The following is a 14,663-nucleotide window of genomic DNA, read 5'->3' as shown; positions in this document are numbered from 1 at the left end:
GATGCTCTGTGGCTTGGCAACATTGCATTCCCAAACCACATACTGGGAAATGCTGGGCAGTACGTGCTGTGGAGACACAGACCTGGCCACAATGTCCTCACCTCATCCTGCCGCAGGAGTTTAATTTGTAGGGAAATTAAGCTCTTGAAGCAGACTGCCTTATGTTCATGGCTAACAGGACAGAAACATGGCCATTAGGGAATGAGCAGGATCTGTGTGGGCTTCTGCAGGAAAGCAGCTCTTCACAGAGACATGGGAGATAGATAATCAAAGGCTCACACCTTGCTTTTTGTTCTTTCAGGAATGCAGTAGTTTGTAACTTTCTCACTGGTGGAAACCTTACCACATATGCATGTACCTCTAGAATTTGCTTGGCCTCAGCTTCAGCACTACTGGAAAGCAAGGGAAAGACAGTGGCACAGAAGAGTGAAGGGGAAGCACCCAAGGTAGAAATGAGAAGCTTGCTTTGTGTTCTCTGAGGGATCACATAGGGATCACAGTGTTGGGTTGTTAACTTCACACCTCAGCAGCTTCTAACAACTCTCTGTCTCATTTTGATCCAGATGGAGGTTCAGAACATTTTCCAGCTAATTCCCCACCACCAATAATTTCCAGGCAGCAGCTCTAAAGGGAGAGTGTTTTGCTAAAAACAAAGCGGAAATGTGATAAAATTCATTCCCAGTAAAAGCATTTCCAAAGGTCCCAAAACATCTCATATATAAATGAAAGTTTCATGTTTGGACCAAGCTTTTAGTCTAATTTGCTTTGGTAGTTTGTACAAAGCAGTAGTGCGTACAACACGGGAGTGAGTTTGCTGCAACAGATATTGCCCCACATTTAACTTACACACCAATCACCTTGATGTGAATTGTGGGTGACATTCGAAGTGGCACATTGCTGTGTTCTCTCCTGTGCATCACTGAACAGCAGCAACCAGTGCCTGAGGAAAGCACACAGTGCTCTGATTGCCTGAACTTTTGAACTGTGTGTGCTTCACCTCCATCACTAGTCAGGACAGAGAGAAAAGAAAAAGCAGCATCAGCTAAAATAAAGATGCAAATGCAGCCATGTAAAGTGCTATATGTGATGGCATTACCCTGAAAATGCCTGAGCACAACATTCCCCTTGCTTGACAGTGTACTTCCCTGGAGCGCTGCGGCGAGCCACGTGCAGCCCAGTGCTCTATGGCAGAGGTGATGAGAAATGATAGGGCTGTAATGTCCTCAACTCCTGCCAAGCAGAGGATGCCAAATTGCTACTGCAAATCGCCCATTTTGAAGACTTAAAGACCTGGAAATGAGAGGCACTTTCCTGAAAGATCTGTCTCTGGTTGCCTTTCTTTCCCAGCACCAAACCTGCTCTGCCTGCAGGTCTGGCTGCTGCCTACACAAACAGGAATGGGCCTCGTTGGACCCCATTTCATTTGCCGAGCTGCACATGCTTACCTTTGCCTGTCATTCAGTACATTCAAATGGCCATGCAGGCAGAGTTTTCCTCACATCCCAGTGCAGCTCTTTGTCTAGTTGCCTGCAGCCTGGCTAATTCTTACGCACAGGACTGCAAACTAGATCTTCTGTAGGCTCACGTATGAAAATACTAAACAAAATCAAGCAGGTTCTTACAGGGATTCAGATCCACACAAGGACATGCTTTCAATTCCTGGGGTGCTGGTATCACAGTTTGGGGTCACATCTGACTCTCCCAGTGAAGCATGTAAACTAGTGTGTCAATTGAATTACACTGGCTTATTAGGATTAGCAGACAGCAATCCTCTTTGCACTGACACAAAAGTTCCTGCTTCACATTTGTTTCTTTTCACATGCTGCTCCCAGCTCAGATGGCAATGTGCAAGTGAGGATTAAGGGTCCAAAGGGATGCTTATGCTTCCTGTTGTGTCACGGGACTCACTTGCATGGGATGAAGCAGTTTCCCTAAAGGAAGTTGTCCTTCCCTGCAGATGCTGTGCTGGCTGCTGATATTTTGCAGGCCAGGAGCTAATGGCATTCCCCTGCACAGGGCTCTGTGTGTGCCCAACAGAGACCAAACAGCTCCTGCAGCTTCATGTGCTACATTGGGGGCCTTGCTGTGGATTCAGCTGATAATCAAAAACTGTGAGGCTGATGTGCAGCATCGCTCACTGGAGGAAAGCAACAGCCTGGGTAAATGAACCTGGAACTCAACCCCAAGCTGCAGGGAGGCAAAGTTAGAACTGTTATCATAGCTTTTGAGCTTCTGTTGCTCTAACTGACCAAATCATGCGAACATGGCTTGTTTCATCCAGGTTTTCCTGCATATGACTTTGACACGCAGAAACAGGTCTTTTCTCAGCGCACTAAAAGGCCCTAATGTTCAGAACTGATCTCTGGCACACTGTAATTGGGCTCCTTCCTTCCAAGGTGACACTTTCCCTTCCCACCAAGGACCCTCAGCAGAACGATGCAGGAGTCTCACGGGTTTCCTAGAAACCTGCCTCCAGCAGCACAATCATGTTCTCCATTAGCTGTTCCCAGCCACAGGATAAACTGTCCTGTCCCTGCGTGCTGGCTGTTAGAAACAGCAGCTGTGGCACTTCCCAACAACCCACAGAGCAAGCCTGGGGAAAGGTGGGTTTTCCTGGAGCAAGAGGAAAGCAAACACTGGTGTGTATGTGTGTATGTGTGTGTATGTATGTGTGTGTGAAGAGCTGCGCTTGTTGAGTTTGTCAAGAAAGGAATGTTTGGATTGAGGAAAGCCAAACAGATGTAGCAGAGCTCTGCCAGGAGAGGACAGCTCTGTTACCCGGCTCATGTCTTCCTTAAAACCTCCCTATGGTGGGCTGGGGCCGGCTCCCATCCTGCTTGCTCCTCTGAGTCCCAAGCAGCTCCTCTGTCCCATGTCTTCCCAGGGGCACAGTCCTCCCCTGCCTCCCATCAGCCATGCTTGCTGCCTGTGAACTTCATTTCAGCTGTGGTTTGTTCATATCCTTGAGGAGCCCCAGCCCCCTGCCCATCCCAAGTAACATCCTCATTATCATGACTGCAATCAGAAGTTATCTGACCATTACCTGTGCCATTTTCAGTCCAGACCAATGGCATCACCTCACAGTGACAGCCACAAACACAGATTGGACACACCTGGTCACAGTTTCCTTCATTTTGGACTTGCCTATCCTGAAGATGTGAATGGATGCAGTTCACACTTTTAATCGCTTCTTTGTTTGCTAAGTGCAAACAATCTTACAGTTATTCCCTCTGACACCTCAGAATGAATGTAAGGAGAAGCTGAAAGATCAGGCTGAAAAAAGGATGACTGTACAGGGTGCTGGGACATCTAGGTCATGCCTGCCTAGAAAGTTTAGACCTGATGATCCTTGATGTCCCTTCCAACCTGGTATTCTGATTCTATGATTAAATACCTTGCTTGGAACTCTAAATCTAGTTTGGTTACAAATGCTGCTGTGATGCCATATAGCTCTAACCTCCATTTCCCAGCTGGATAAGACCCTTGCCATACAATTTGGTACCTTCCTGCAAAGGATACAGGGTGCCTAGAGCATCCTGCACTTGTGCAGGGAAACACCTCTCAGAGACATACACAAGTTTTCTACCCTGCAACTAGCCATGATGCAAGTGGCAGCATGACCCAGAGACCCTGAACAGGAACCCAAACTTTCTGCATCACTGTGCAATGGTTTTGGGTGAGAAACATGGCACTCGGCACAAATACCCAGGTGTATCCCTCATTGCAACAGAAGAACTGCTTTAGCAATCACACTTTTCTAGTCATGTCTCAAACTACAATAAAATTACAAGCCAGTTTTGGTGAATAATCACAATTAATATCAATTCTGATTTATGAAACATTGGGCTAAAAAACACATCCCACTACTTAATTCTTGCAGAATTTACCAATCTTCAGGGTTTTCAGTAAAGCTTACGTAAATATCAAAATAAGCAGGAGGACTGCACACTTGTAAGTGGAAAAAGTCAACATCTTTATTCTGCCCCTCATGTTTGATCAAGATCAGCAGGAGGTTACAGCTTGTTTTGCTTGTCCTTGGTCTGCTTCCTTATAGATAAAGTGTTCCTCAAAAATTCAGTACAACCCTAAGGGACTCCAGCTTACATCTGTGGTGACATTAATAATGGTAGAGCTGGGAATCAGCCAAACCCTCTGCTAACACTGAAGTTCCAAGCTTTTTGCATCTACAGTGTTAAATATTTGCAGTTGCAAAAGTCTAAGTGCTTCATAGTGCCCGTTCCAATCTTAAATAGCCAGGAAGTCACCCTGGAAGAGCTGGTGATAAAGGCTGGAAGATCACCAAGGCCAAGAGTGAAATCAGGTCTCTAATCAGCTCTTTTATGGTGGGATCTGAGGGCTCTCTGAGGATGTGCTGTGGTTGGAGTGGCACACAGTACTTGTACCCAAGGGCAGGAAATAAGCACGTATGTATACTAATGCAACACAACATGTAACACACTGTAGAATCTACTTTCCTCCATCTGTTTTTCTTTATTCCAAGCCTCCAACCTGGGTCTGCCTACAGTGTTCCAGGCAGGAGCTATGTGCCTGTGGGAAGCAATCAGGGACATATATAGCTTACTTTAATTTAATCAGTGCTATCCATTCTTAAGCCCAGGTATTTGAGATCACTCTGCCTCACTGCTAGGAGCTGAATTTATAGGGAAGCAAGCAGGAAACAAAGCAAGTGACGAGGGAAGTAATTTGGACTTAGTGACTACACAAGAGCTAAATTCATTCTGGCTGAAAGCTAGGGAGTGGGGAATAGAAGCAGTCACAAATCCCTCCAAGTAAAACCCATGGCTGTGTGTGCTCTGGCCCAGGGCTACTGAGGACATGGGCAACAGGGTACAAACTCCATGGCACCCACCTCAGACATGTCCCAGCACATGGCTGGGATGGGTGTTTGGCTGCTGTGATTCTGAGCAGCCCCCCAGGCACCCCATTGGACTTCAGAGACCAAAGAGTTTCATGCCAAGTGGCACGTTTGGACAAAACACTTGCTAATGACCACAGTGTTTCCAAACTGCTGCTGACTGAGTGCGTACACCAAGAGTGTGTCATTGTAGAGTGCTGCTGTGTGTACCCCTTACAAAGACAATTCCCCAGCAAAAGCTGCCTGTCAAAGCCTCAGGTTTCAGTGCAGGCAGCCAAAAACATACCTGACCTGTCACACTGCATCAGGCGACAATCAGACAGGACTAGGGAGAGAAAATGAGATATCAGTGCTGTGCTATGGGCTCTCGGACTCAGCCAGGAGAAAGCAAACCAGCAATTCCTTCCACTGCCTCAAGCACCTGCAGGCTTAGGTCTGCGATAAGGGGGAAGATGCTCTGCTTGCTCTAGAAGGGAAATAGGGAACTGAGATCTTCTAATAACAAACTACCCATGACACAGGCCTGTATGGTCTGAGTCTTTAGGGGACACACATTTGTTCTCAACAGTGGCAGACTGACAAGTTTCTTTGAGAAGCAGAAAGCAAGAGAAGGGCAACTTGCAAAGCTTTTCTTTCTGCCAAACCTGAACAGATTTTTGAGGGATAAAGGCAAGTTTGCAGCTCCTCCTGGATGAATTTCAAAGGCCTATCAAGAATTAAGCTGCTCTAAACAGCTTACAAAGAGTTGCTTTGCAATGGTACATACTGGGCAAATAAAGATCAAGGGTATCTCTACCCTGCCCAAATCTGGCATTCCCATCCTGCAGTTGTAGGGCTAGGGCTGAACAGGACTGATTCCTTGAAACCCCTTGAACCACCTTTTCTTCATCTGAGTAGAGAAGCAGATTTTTCAAGTGCAGGGAATTGAAAGGGCTCAACCATGACATTAGGAGCTCAGATATTCTTCTGAGGACTGACAATGGTGACCCAACAGTGGATCAGACACAAAACCTGATGCTTTTGGCCAATAAGCCATTTCAAAGCAAACTTTCCTCCAAAGCAAAGTCTAGATGTCAGTCATTATAAAAATGGCACAACTGCTGTTGTATAAATTCCTGTTGTTAGCCCTTGCAAAATCAAACAACTGTGTGGGCTCCTCTTGATGGTTTAGATTTGGATCAAATTCTGGTTACTCTCATTCAACAGGCTCAGATTCCCAGCCAAAACCAGTTCTGCCTTCTGCTGGTGTGGTCAGGGGAAGAGCTGAAGCCTGTAGCTCTAAGGCCAACAAGATTCAGGGGCTGAGAAGTATCCGAGTTATATTTCCTTTACACTGGGAGTAGGAGGTGGGTGCTCTGTAGAGAAAAGAATCTCTTATTCCTTGATTTTTCTTTTCGGCTGGAATTGAATTTACCCACACATGGCAGTGTCCCCATCCCCACTGCACACTGCCACAGAGGGAAAGCCATCCAAACAAGAATTTCCCCCTGCTTTAGCAAGCTGCTAATCCGAACGTTTCCATGACAAATCTGGAAATGACTGATTCTAGCCACAAATTTGGCCACGATTGGCTGCAGACTGTAAGAACACACGAAAAACATCTCTATTTCTGCAGCTAGTTGAAACTAGAGATGTGTCTGTGTGTGCATTATCTGCTGGGCTGGCTCTCTGCCTTTCAGTGTTGTGGGTTGAGGTTTTTTCCCCCCTAACTCGTTTATTGTTTTATTGCTTATGTTTGCTGGAGGATATACAAGTAACTTGAAATTCTTAATCTTGTATCTAAGTGCTAACTGCCAACATACTAGAGAGAGGACCAAGCACTCCTCTCAGCTTTGCTGGTGTTTAGTCCATACTGAGCTCTCAGCATTTCCTGTTCCTGGTGCTTCAAAGTCCTTACACCCTTCGGATTTAAGGTGTCAATAATCCCACAGCTGGGTGGATGAGGTTGGAAAGGACCTCAGAAGATTGTCTCATCCTCAAGACAGGTTTAACTGCAGCAGGTTGCTCAGGACTGTGTTTTGAGCTCATAACCTGCCTAGACAAAATGTCCACTTACATTGGATTAAGTTTTCACATTCAAGCTAAACAAATTATATTCGCCTCTACAAACCCACAACACTGTCCACATCACAACACTGTCCAAATCCAGATATAAGGTCTCACACTTGGACCATTGCTCTCCACTTTAAGGCAATTTCTGCACTACTCCTGCCTTTATTCAGGCTCCCCATTTTCACTAAAACATGTTACTGTTTTAATGAAACATGTACAATTAAATCCTGTACTCTTGAACAGTGCTACAATATACCCTCTAGCATTGCTGCTCACAGCTGGAATAGCCACCAGCCACCATTCTCACTGCCAGCTCCCCAGACCCAGGCAGTGGAGCCATGTCTGGCACTGAGGCTGGAAGGCTTCAGCATGGGCCACTGCTGGGATCCATCACATGCACACTGATATTAACTATGGAAACTCCTCACTTGATATATAACTTGCTTTATTTTCCCTATTCTTCAAACAATAGACATTGCTTTTAGTTGACTATACCAAAGGTACGTAGCTCCAGAAACCTGTGTGAGCTGCTTAGCTAGAAAAGACATACAAACTGTCTTCAAATTACTGGGAAGAGCACATACTCGCTGAGATGGCAGCATAGTTGCAGAGATGTGGATCTAGCCCTATTATAACCATTTCTTCAAGCCCTTACTTTAGCAGCAATATTTATCTCCTACATAAATCCTGAACTATTCTAATAAACACAGAAATAAATAATTATAGTAATGATAATCTAATAATAAAACAGGTAATAAACACTTTGTTCAATAAGAGATATACACAGCAACATCAAAGGGAGCAGATGCACCCAGGCATCATTAGCAAGATGCCCTATGGCCAAGAAGGTGACCTGCATGGCAGGCTGCACCAACAGTCACACAACCAAAGCTGGGATGCGTGAGCCTTCCCCTCTACTCAGAACACAGCAGAGTGCCATGGTCAGTTTTGGGCTGACCAGTGCAAGGCAGACATGGATACTCTTAGGCATGGTCCAGCAGAGGCCACCAGCATCGTCAGGGGCTGGAGGAGATGCTGAGGGAACAGGTGAGCAGCACTAAGGAACCCATTATGCGATTGTAATTGAGTTCTACTCACTATTTAGCTCAGACAAAGAACAATTTCACATTGTATTCAAGTACATCTCAATGTTTCATTGCAGACAAAGTGAAATGCTCACAGTCAAAGTAAAATACACCAAGCAACCCAGAGGCACATGCAGCAAACATGCTGGGCATCCTCTGGGCATCAGTATAGAGGAACATCTGCAACTGGCTGAAGAGAGTGAAAACCAGCAGCGTTGTCTTTTTCTGTCAGGTAAATAGTGACTGAAAGGTGTGAAATTCTGTACTGCCTTTGAAAAGAGCCAAGAAAAGTAATTTCTTTCAACTTTCCAACTCGGTACCCTACCAACCAGCAACAAAGCATGGATAACACATCAGCCAAGAGCACACAACTCAGGGAACACAAGTCCTGATAAATGTAAGTGCCACTGCCAGAAGGCATCAGAAAGAGCAAAGCCCACTGTAAATGTTCAAACGTGTGACCAGATGCTGGGTCTTTACTACTCATGAACTCAACAGAAAAGCAATTTCTTCCTTCCACCGGAGAGCTGAGCCAAGTGCAAGACCACAAAGGGATAGAGAGCAGATACATTCAACACAAAATGATCCACATTGAGTGGAAAGCAGCTCCAGCTTGCAGGTTTCTGGCAGGTGAAGACCACACACACACACTTGATGTCTCCACGGCCACCATGGCCAGCACACTGCGCTCAGCTCTCCTGTGCTTCCCAGTGCCTAAACATGACTCCCACAGCTTTAGGTGTGACTTGGTACCTGGATAACTGTACACTTATACTTGCATTGTAAGTAATACCATATCCATCCCAGGCAATCACACAGTTACAGCTGCATTACAACAACACAGGAAGGTGAACTGTAAACCATGTGCACACACTGTAATAGAACATTTTACCCTATCTGTCTTGGACCAGGAACACAGAATTTGACACTGACACTTGCCACAACCAAATCCCCTGCACAGCCCTTCTCTATTTGTATTTAGAGGGATTACTTGATATTTGATATTTACAAAGATAATTTTAATTTAAATTGATAGAAAATCCACACCAGCTTGGATTCAAAAGTATAGATACGAACTGAGCAACAGATCCAGTGGAAACAGAGATCTGCCCTAGGAATACCGAGCAACTGTTAAATGCAGAGGTTCTAGCAGGGAATATTTCCAAAGAGCAGAAAGACTTGCTGAAGTTACAGCATCTTTCCTGTTGTTTTTAAACAATACTCATTCTGTATGGCACGGATGTGTCCCTGACAGTGCTTGCAACTTTCTGCTCAGCAGCACCCTGGCATTTCTGAATTAACCCTTGAGGAAATGGAGCAGAGCTCAAGCAAATACTACACACACAGAGCTCCCAAAAAATCACCATTTCACAGCCAATATGTATGGATTTTCAGGATTCAGATCCCTGGGGCAGCTGCTTATTCCCTCATTTTTCATGAGCTTCTCCTCCTCTCCTTCTTTATGATAATCTCCTAATTTTTGATAGTCTTTACAAAACACACATCATCAGCATTGCACACTTGGTGCTGGATTACTGAATATACAACACTGACTCGAACAATACTTTCTAAGAAAGAACCCACAAGGTATTGGGAAGGATTTGCTGTGTATCTACATTTTATTCCCTCCTCGAAGGTTTTATAAAGCATGGATTTGGAAATAAACAAGTCTCTTCTGCAAGTGCTCTGCATATGGAGCCTGTGAGTTTCTCCTCCTCATACACACACACACGCCTGTAAGAAGGATTAGAGTATTCCAGCTGCTTTTCACCCCCCAGACCCCTCCACAGCAATACTCTCATGCCCACATGCCTCCTCCACCACCCCACATCCTACTCTGCAAACTGCGCCTCACAAACACTGCTGCCTTACTTGCAAGTGGCACATGTTCATTTCCTCCTTCCTTTCCAATACGAATTTCTCTCCCAGCAAATATACCAAAGGGACTGGAAAAGCAAAGCAGGAGGTCTTACCTTTTGATGGTCTTCTTTGTTTCGTTTGTAGGGAGGAGAACGTCCCCATTACAGCACCCATTGCAAAAGCTACTTCTGAGTTCTTGAGGAGGATTTCTTTTGGCTGGGGTTATATTTCCAGTCCTCACCCCAGCCCTCCACTGCCACTGAACACAATCGGTGTCAAAAGCCCCCAAGAATAAAACAAACCAGAGGAAGTCAAGAGAAGAAAGAGAAGAAGAAAGGAGGAGGGGGAAAGGGAAGCACTGCAGCTCAGCGTTCAGCAAGCATTAAGCTTTGAGGGCTTTTTTTTAAGTCAACACACATGCACTGACTCAGAGCCGGCTGCACTGTTATTATTCAAAACAGCTCCCATCACAATTTAAATGCTAGGTAGATTCCCTCAGACCAGAGCTGGCAGCAGATGCATCACAATATTTACTGGAGCACTGCCACATAAATACACAGGCTAATTCTTCCTCCCGATCCCTTATGGCTCCAACCAGCAGCCTGGAGGTCTAGTGCGGGAGCATCAGCTCGTCTCTTCCAGTGCATACTAAACCGGAGTCCTGTAGCCATGCCGAGGGGCTCGGGGGGGGAGCCAGGGCTTTGGGCTGGGTACCAAATCAGGATGAATGGGGATCTTCTGAGTAGGAAACGATAGTGAGGGAGGCATCAGAGCTCCAGCTGCACGGGCTGCGTGCTCCTGCTAATGAGGAGCCTGACAGAAAGGTAGGAAGCAGCAATCTCCAACCGTGCTCCCAGGCACAGGAGTCAGGGGAAACAAGTAAATGCAACAGAACATTTCACCACAATCCTCCTCCATATCCTTCCTCAGGCAGCAAAGGATGTGCAAGACAGTTGTTCACTCATTTTTCTGTCAGATTTGCATGGACACATCATTTTAAAAGATGTTAAATGAACAAAGTGTTGAAATAGAATTCTGCAAGGATCCAGGGGCTGGGAGGAGGTAGGAGAGGTCCCAGCATTTGTCCAGTTCTGTCATATTTCAGTCCATCAATCAATCAATCAATCAGCTACACATCTTAATATGTTTTCTCAGAAGGTAAGATAGCAAGTGCTCAGGTACAGAAGGAGTTAAACCTACCGAGGCAGCCTCAGACCCAGAACTAATGTGCTATTTGCACAGGGTTACTGGGATTAAGGCAGCATCTGCACAAGTACTGTATTTGTCTGAAGAAATGCATCCCTGCACCTTGTCTCAACAGGTTTCCCAGCTTCCCTCTAACTTTGCAGTAAGGATCTCATCACACACTGATCCCAGAGGCCCCAGAAGCTGCACTGCATCCGTGCGGTGACACAGCCCTTCGTGACCTGCTGCTCACATCACCAGCAATGCTGTCTTTGCATGCTCAAGTGGGTTTGCATCTCTATCAGCAAAGAGCTTTCCAATAGTTGCTAGTTGCAAAAGGTATTACGCAAAGTAATTTATTTTCTTTAATCTTGTTTTAAAACTCAAAACACAGCAACTGCACCTATTCTGAGGAATGCCTGGGGTGAGGTGAAGTCCTGTTCACATACTAAGGTCCTGAACTGGAACACAGCTGTTTGCAGGCAAAGTGCCCGAGACTTGAGGCACATACATAGTGCTGCCATGCTGTACCAGCATCCCACAGCCATGCGGTCCCACAGCCCCAGGTTACAGGCCCTGACCCAAAGTGGGGTCTGGCAGACTAAGGGTATCTCCACAAGGCACTGGAAAGCTGCATGAGATTCTTCAGCTCTTCTTATTTAAATATTTTTTATGTATTTTATGAATATTTTATCTGTGTTTACTCAATAAATTAATTGATAGGCAACAGCCTGCCTATGGAAAGCCCCTGCACACAGCAGAGGCAGGAGAGTGACCAGAGGCCACTGCAAATGTGCCACCACATAATGGCACCTACACAACACCACAGTTGCCAAGATGAGAAACAAGAGGTGAGGACCTGCTTGGAAATGTCATTCCTCATACAGAGAGCAGAGAGATGGTGGAGCTCTCATTCAGCAGGTGACATCTGCTCTCCTTTTACCACTGCAGCAATACATCACTATGCTGACTGGATTCTGGTACCATGACAGAGCCTCCTCAGGTCTTGGGGCAGGGGCTGTGCTCCTACAACTGAGTGGTCACCCCTGTATCAGGCCTTCACCAGTGGGTGAGGGTTATGGTGGTCCTGCCTTCCTGCAGCAGGAGGGAGGTCTCAGCACTGTGTCTGGACTCCTCTATCTGCAGCAATGCAACTGAAAGCTTCTTCCCACCAAAAGCAATAGCTGCCAGAGGTACACTGCGCTCCCATCCCCTACTCTAAGGCATGAGGTCTTCAAGATGTCAGAAATGGAATCCTCCTCAATCTGGGCAAAGCTGTCATTAGCAGAAGTCAAGGAGCTCCTGTTCCTGTCACACTGCCCACTCACAGAACCACATATCCGTTGACTTATGCACTGAGAAAAAACAGTGCTGTACACTTAAGAACTTAAAGAACTGCTCAGATTATCATCAAATCACTTGGGTTGGAAAAGACCTTTAAGATCATAGAATCATAGAATAGTTAGGATTGGAAAGGACCTCAAGGTCATCCAGTTCCAACCCCCCTGCCATGGGCAGGGACACCTCACACTAAACCATATCACCCAAGGCTTCAGATCATCAAGTCCAATCATTAACCCAGGACTGCAAAGGCCACCACTAAACCACATCCCTCAGTGACATGTCTTTGCTTCTCAAATACCTCCAGGGAGGGTGACTGCACCACTGCCCTGTGCCAGTGCTTGACAACCCTTCCAGTGAAGACATTCTTCCCAATATCCAGTCTAAACCTCTCCTGACACATCTTGAGGCTGTTTACCCTTGTCCTAGTGCTTGTTACTTGGGAGAAGAGACCGACCCTACCTCACTACAACCTCTATTCAGCAAAAGGCACCTAGAAAGACTATAGGATTCCTCCTGACACCAGCTAGATCTCAGCTGTGCAGAAAGATCTCGGCCTGGGAGCGACAGATTAGATTGTCCATATGGTGAGATACTCCGGAAAAAGTAATTTAGGATGAGAGAATTGCACCCCCGGAGCTGCATTGCTGTTTGCTTCTAACAGGGTGGTATATGGAGGCGGAGGGCAATGGATATTTGTTTTAATTTCAGTTCTGAAACAAAAATAGCTTTGTCTTGGCTGGAAACCAGTATTGACAGATCCACATGAAATCATGGGGATAAATGGTTACATGGATTTTCGTTTGCATGACTAAAACATATAAGAATGGATACAAGAGAAGAGCCCATGTCTGCACTGGGCAGACAAGCACAGGATCCCACATCACTGGTTCAAATGCACCCACTTTGTCTCATAGCAAAAACCTTAGAGGAGCAGCAGCATCAGAACCACTAATGAATCAGGATATTTACCACAACAGGCCAGTGATGACCATCCAAATGTATCAACCTGAGATAACAGTTGAGAACAAGCACTGATGGTCATGCTCTGAGAGATAAATAGTTTTCAGAGTATTTCCTTTAGAGGTAAGTAAGATAAAGGCTGAGCTCTGATGGTGATGGACAAATGCACAGTTCTAGCTGTGTGGGTACCTAAGCCAGCATCCTAGGTAAGAACTGCTATCAGAGAACTGAAAACACTTTGGAGGAAGGAGATACCATTATGCCAAACCTGACTGCACCCACAGTACTGATTGGCAGTGCCCATAGCCCTGCTCACCCCCAGTGCAGTGAGACCCACAGCTGCACTCCTGGGGCTCTCTCACAGCACGATCTGCACACAGCTGTGGAGCAGTCGCTTGCCCTGCTGAAGGTGTGCACTGCTTCACGCTGCCTGTGCCATGCCTAAACCCACAGTGTCCCACAGAAAGTCCACCCAACAGGAGCTGTGTGACTGCCTAAGGAGGGGAGAGGCCACCATGGGAAAGGGCCATGAGTGCTTCACACAGACAACAGGCAGACGCATCAGAGTACAGAGAGGTGTTGTGCAAGTACAGCAACACACGGCACATGTGCTGCGGATGGCCTCTGCCCCAGCAGAAGCCTTTGCACACACTGGGCCAAGCACTCCATGCTGTGTGCTGACCTCCTGAGCTACAGCAGCAGGACAGAGATATGCCCCCACAAGTGACCCCATAGGTCATTACCTGCCAGCAATTAAACCCGAATTCATCCTTTTACCACTACTATATTCCATATTACAATAAATTGTCTATTGACTAACAAAACCATGACATAATACTATTTATTGACCCTCTTCCAGATTTTTTTTACCACCTCTTAACTCTACACAATTGCTTTAAATAAGCATCTGGGAGACTTTGAAACATCAGAATAAAGCAGACAGACACTGGCAGTGATGGAGAGGTGCTTATTGGATGTGGCCAGAAGGTTTGGTGAAAATAAGTAGTTCATTATTTATAATAAATACAAATATAATATCTTCTAGGGAATCATACAAGCAGCTTCCCAATAGCAGTATGGGGTGGAAATCTGGGAGCAAGGTCACAGGGACTGCTACAGCTTTGCTGCCTGACACAGGATCACATCCTCTTCCCACTAAACACAACTGCTGTGAACTAGAGTCAGATCTTACTTGTGTTGTATCTATCCTGAACTATGCATCTGGGTATTTTTGAGGGTATATAGAGGAAAGCAGAGGGGAGACTTGGTTTTCATTGTGCAAAGATGTGGACTGTTGCCAG

The 14,663-nt window shown here is 45.9% G+C and overlaps 1 protein-coding gene across 1 annotated transcript in view; it reads right to left on the bottom strand.

Moving 5' to 3' along the window:
* Positions 1 to 10,089, bottom strand: part of KCNIP1 (potassium voltage-gated channel interacting protein 1) — a 238,292-nt gene extending 228,203 nt beyond the window's left edge. The window contains exon 1 of the mRNA XM_034066802.1: positions 9,987 to 10,089. Coding sequence (XP_033922693.1) covers positions 9,987 to 10,047 — 61 coding nt within the window. The 5' untranslated portion in view covers positions 10,048 to 10,089. The remainder of the gene's footprint in view (positions 1 to 9,986) is intronic.
* Positions 10,090 to 14,663: the final 4,574 nt, after the last annotated feature.

This window comes from Melopsittacus undulatus, chromosome 10, assembly GCF_012275295.1.
Source record: "Melopsittacus undulatus isolate bMelUnd1 chromosome 10, bMelUnd1.mat.Z, whole genome shotgun sequence".
NCBI classification, from domain to species: domain Eukaryota; kingdom Metazoa; phylum Chordata; class Aves; order Psittaciformes; family Psittaculidae; genus Melopsittacus; species Melopsittacus undulatus.
Note: the sequence above shows the minus strand (reverse complement) of the source record. Positions and strands in the feature narration are given on the sequence as shown.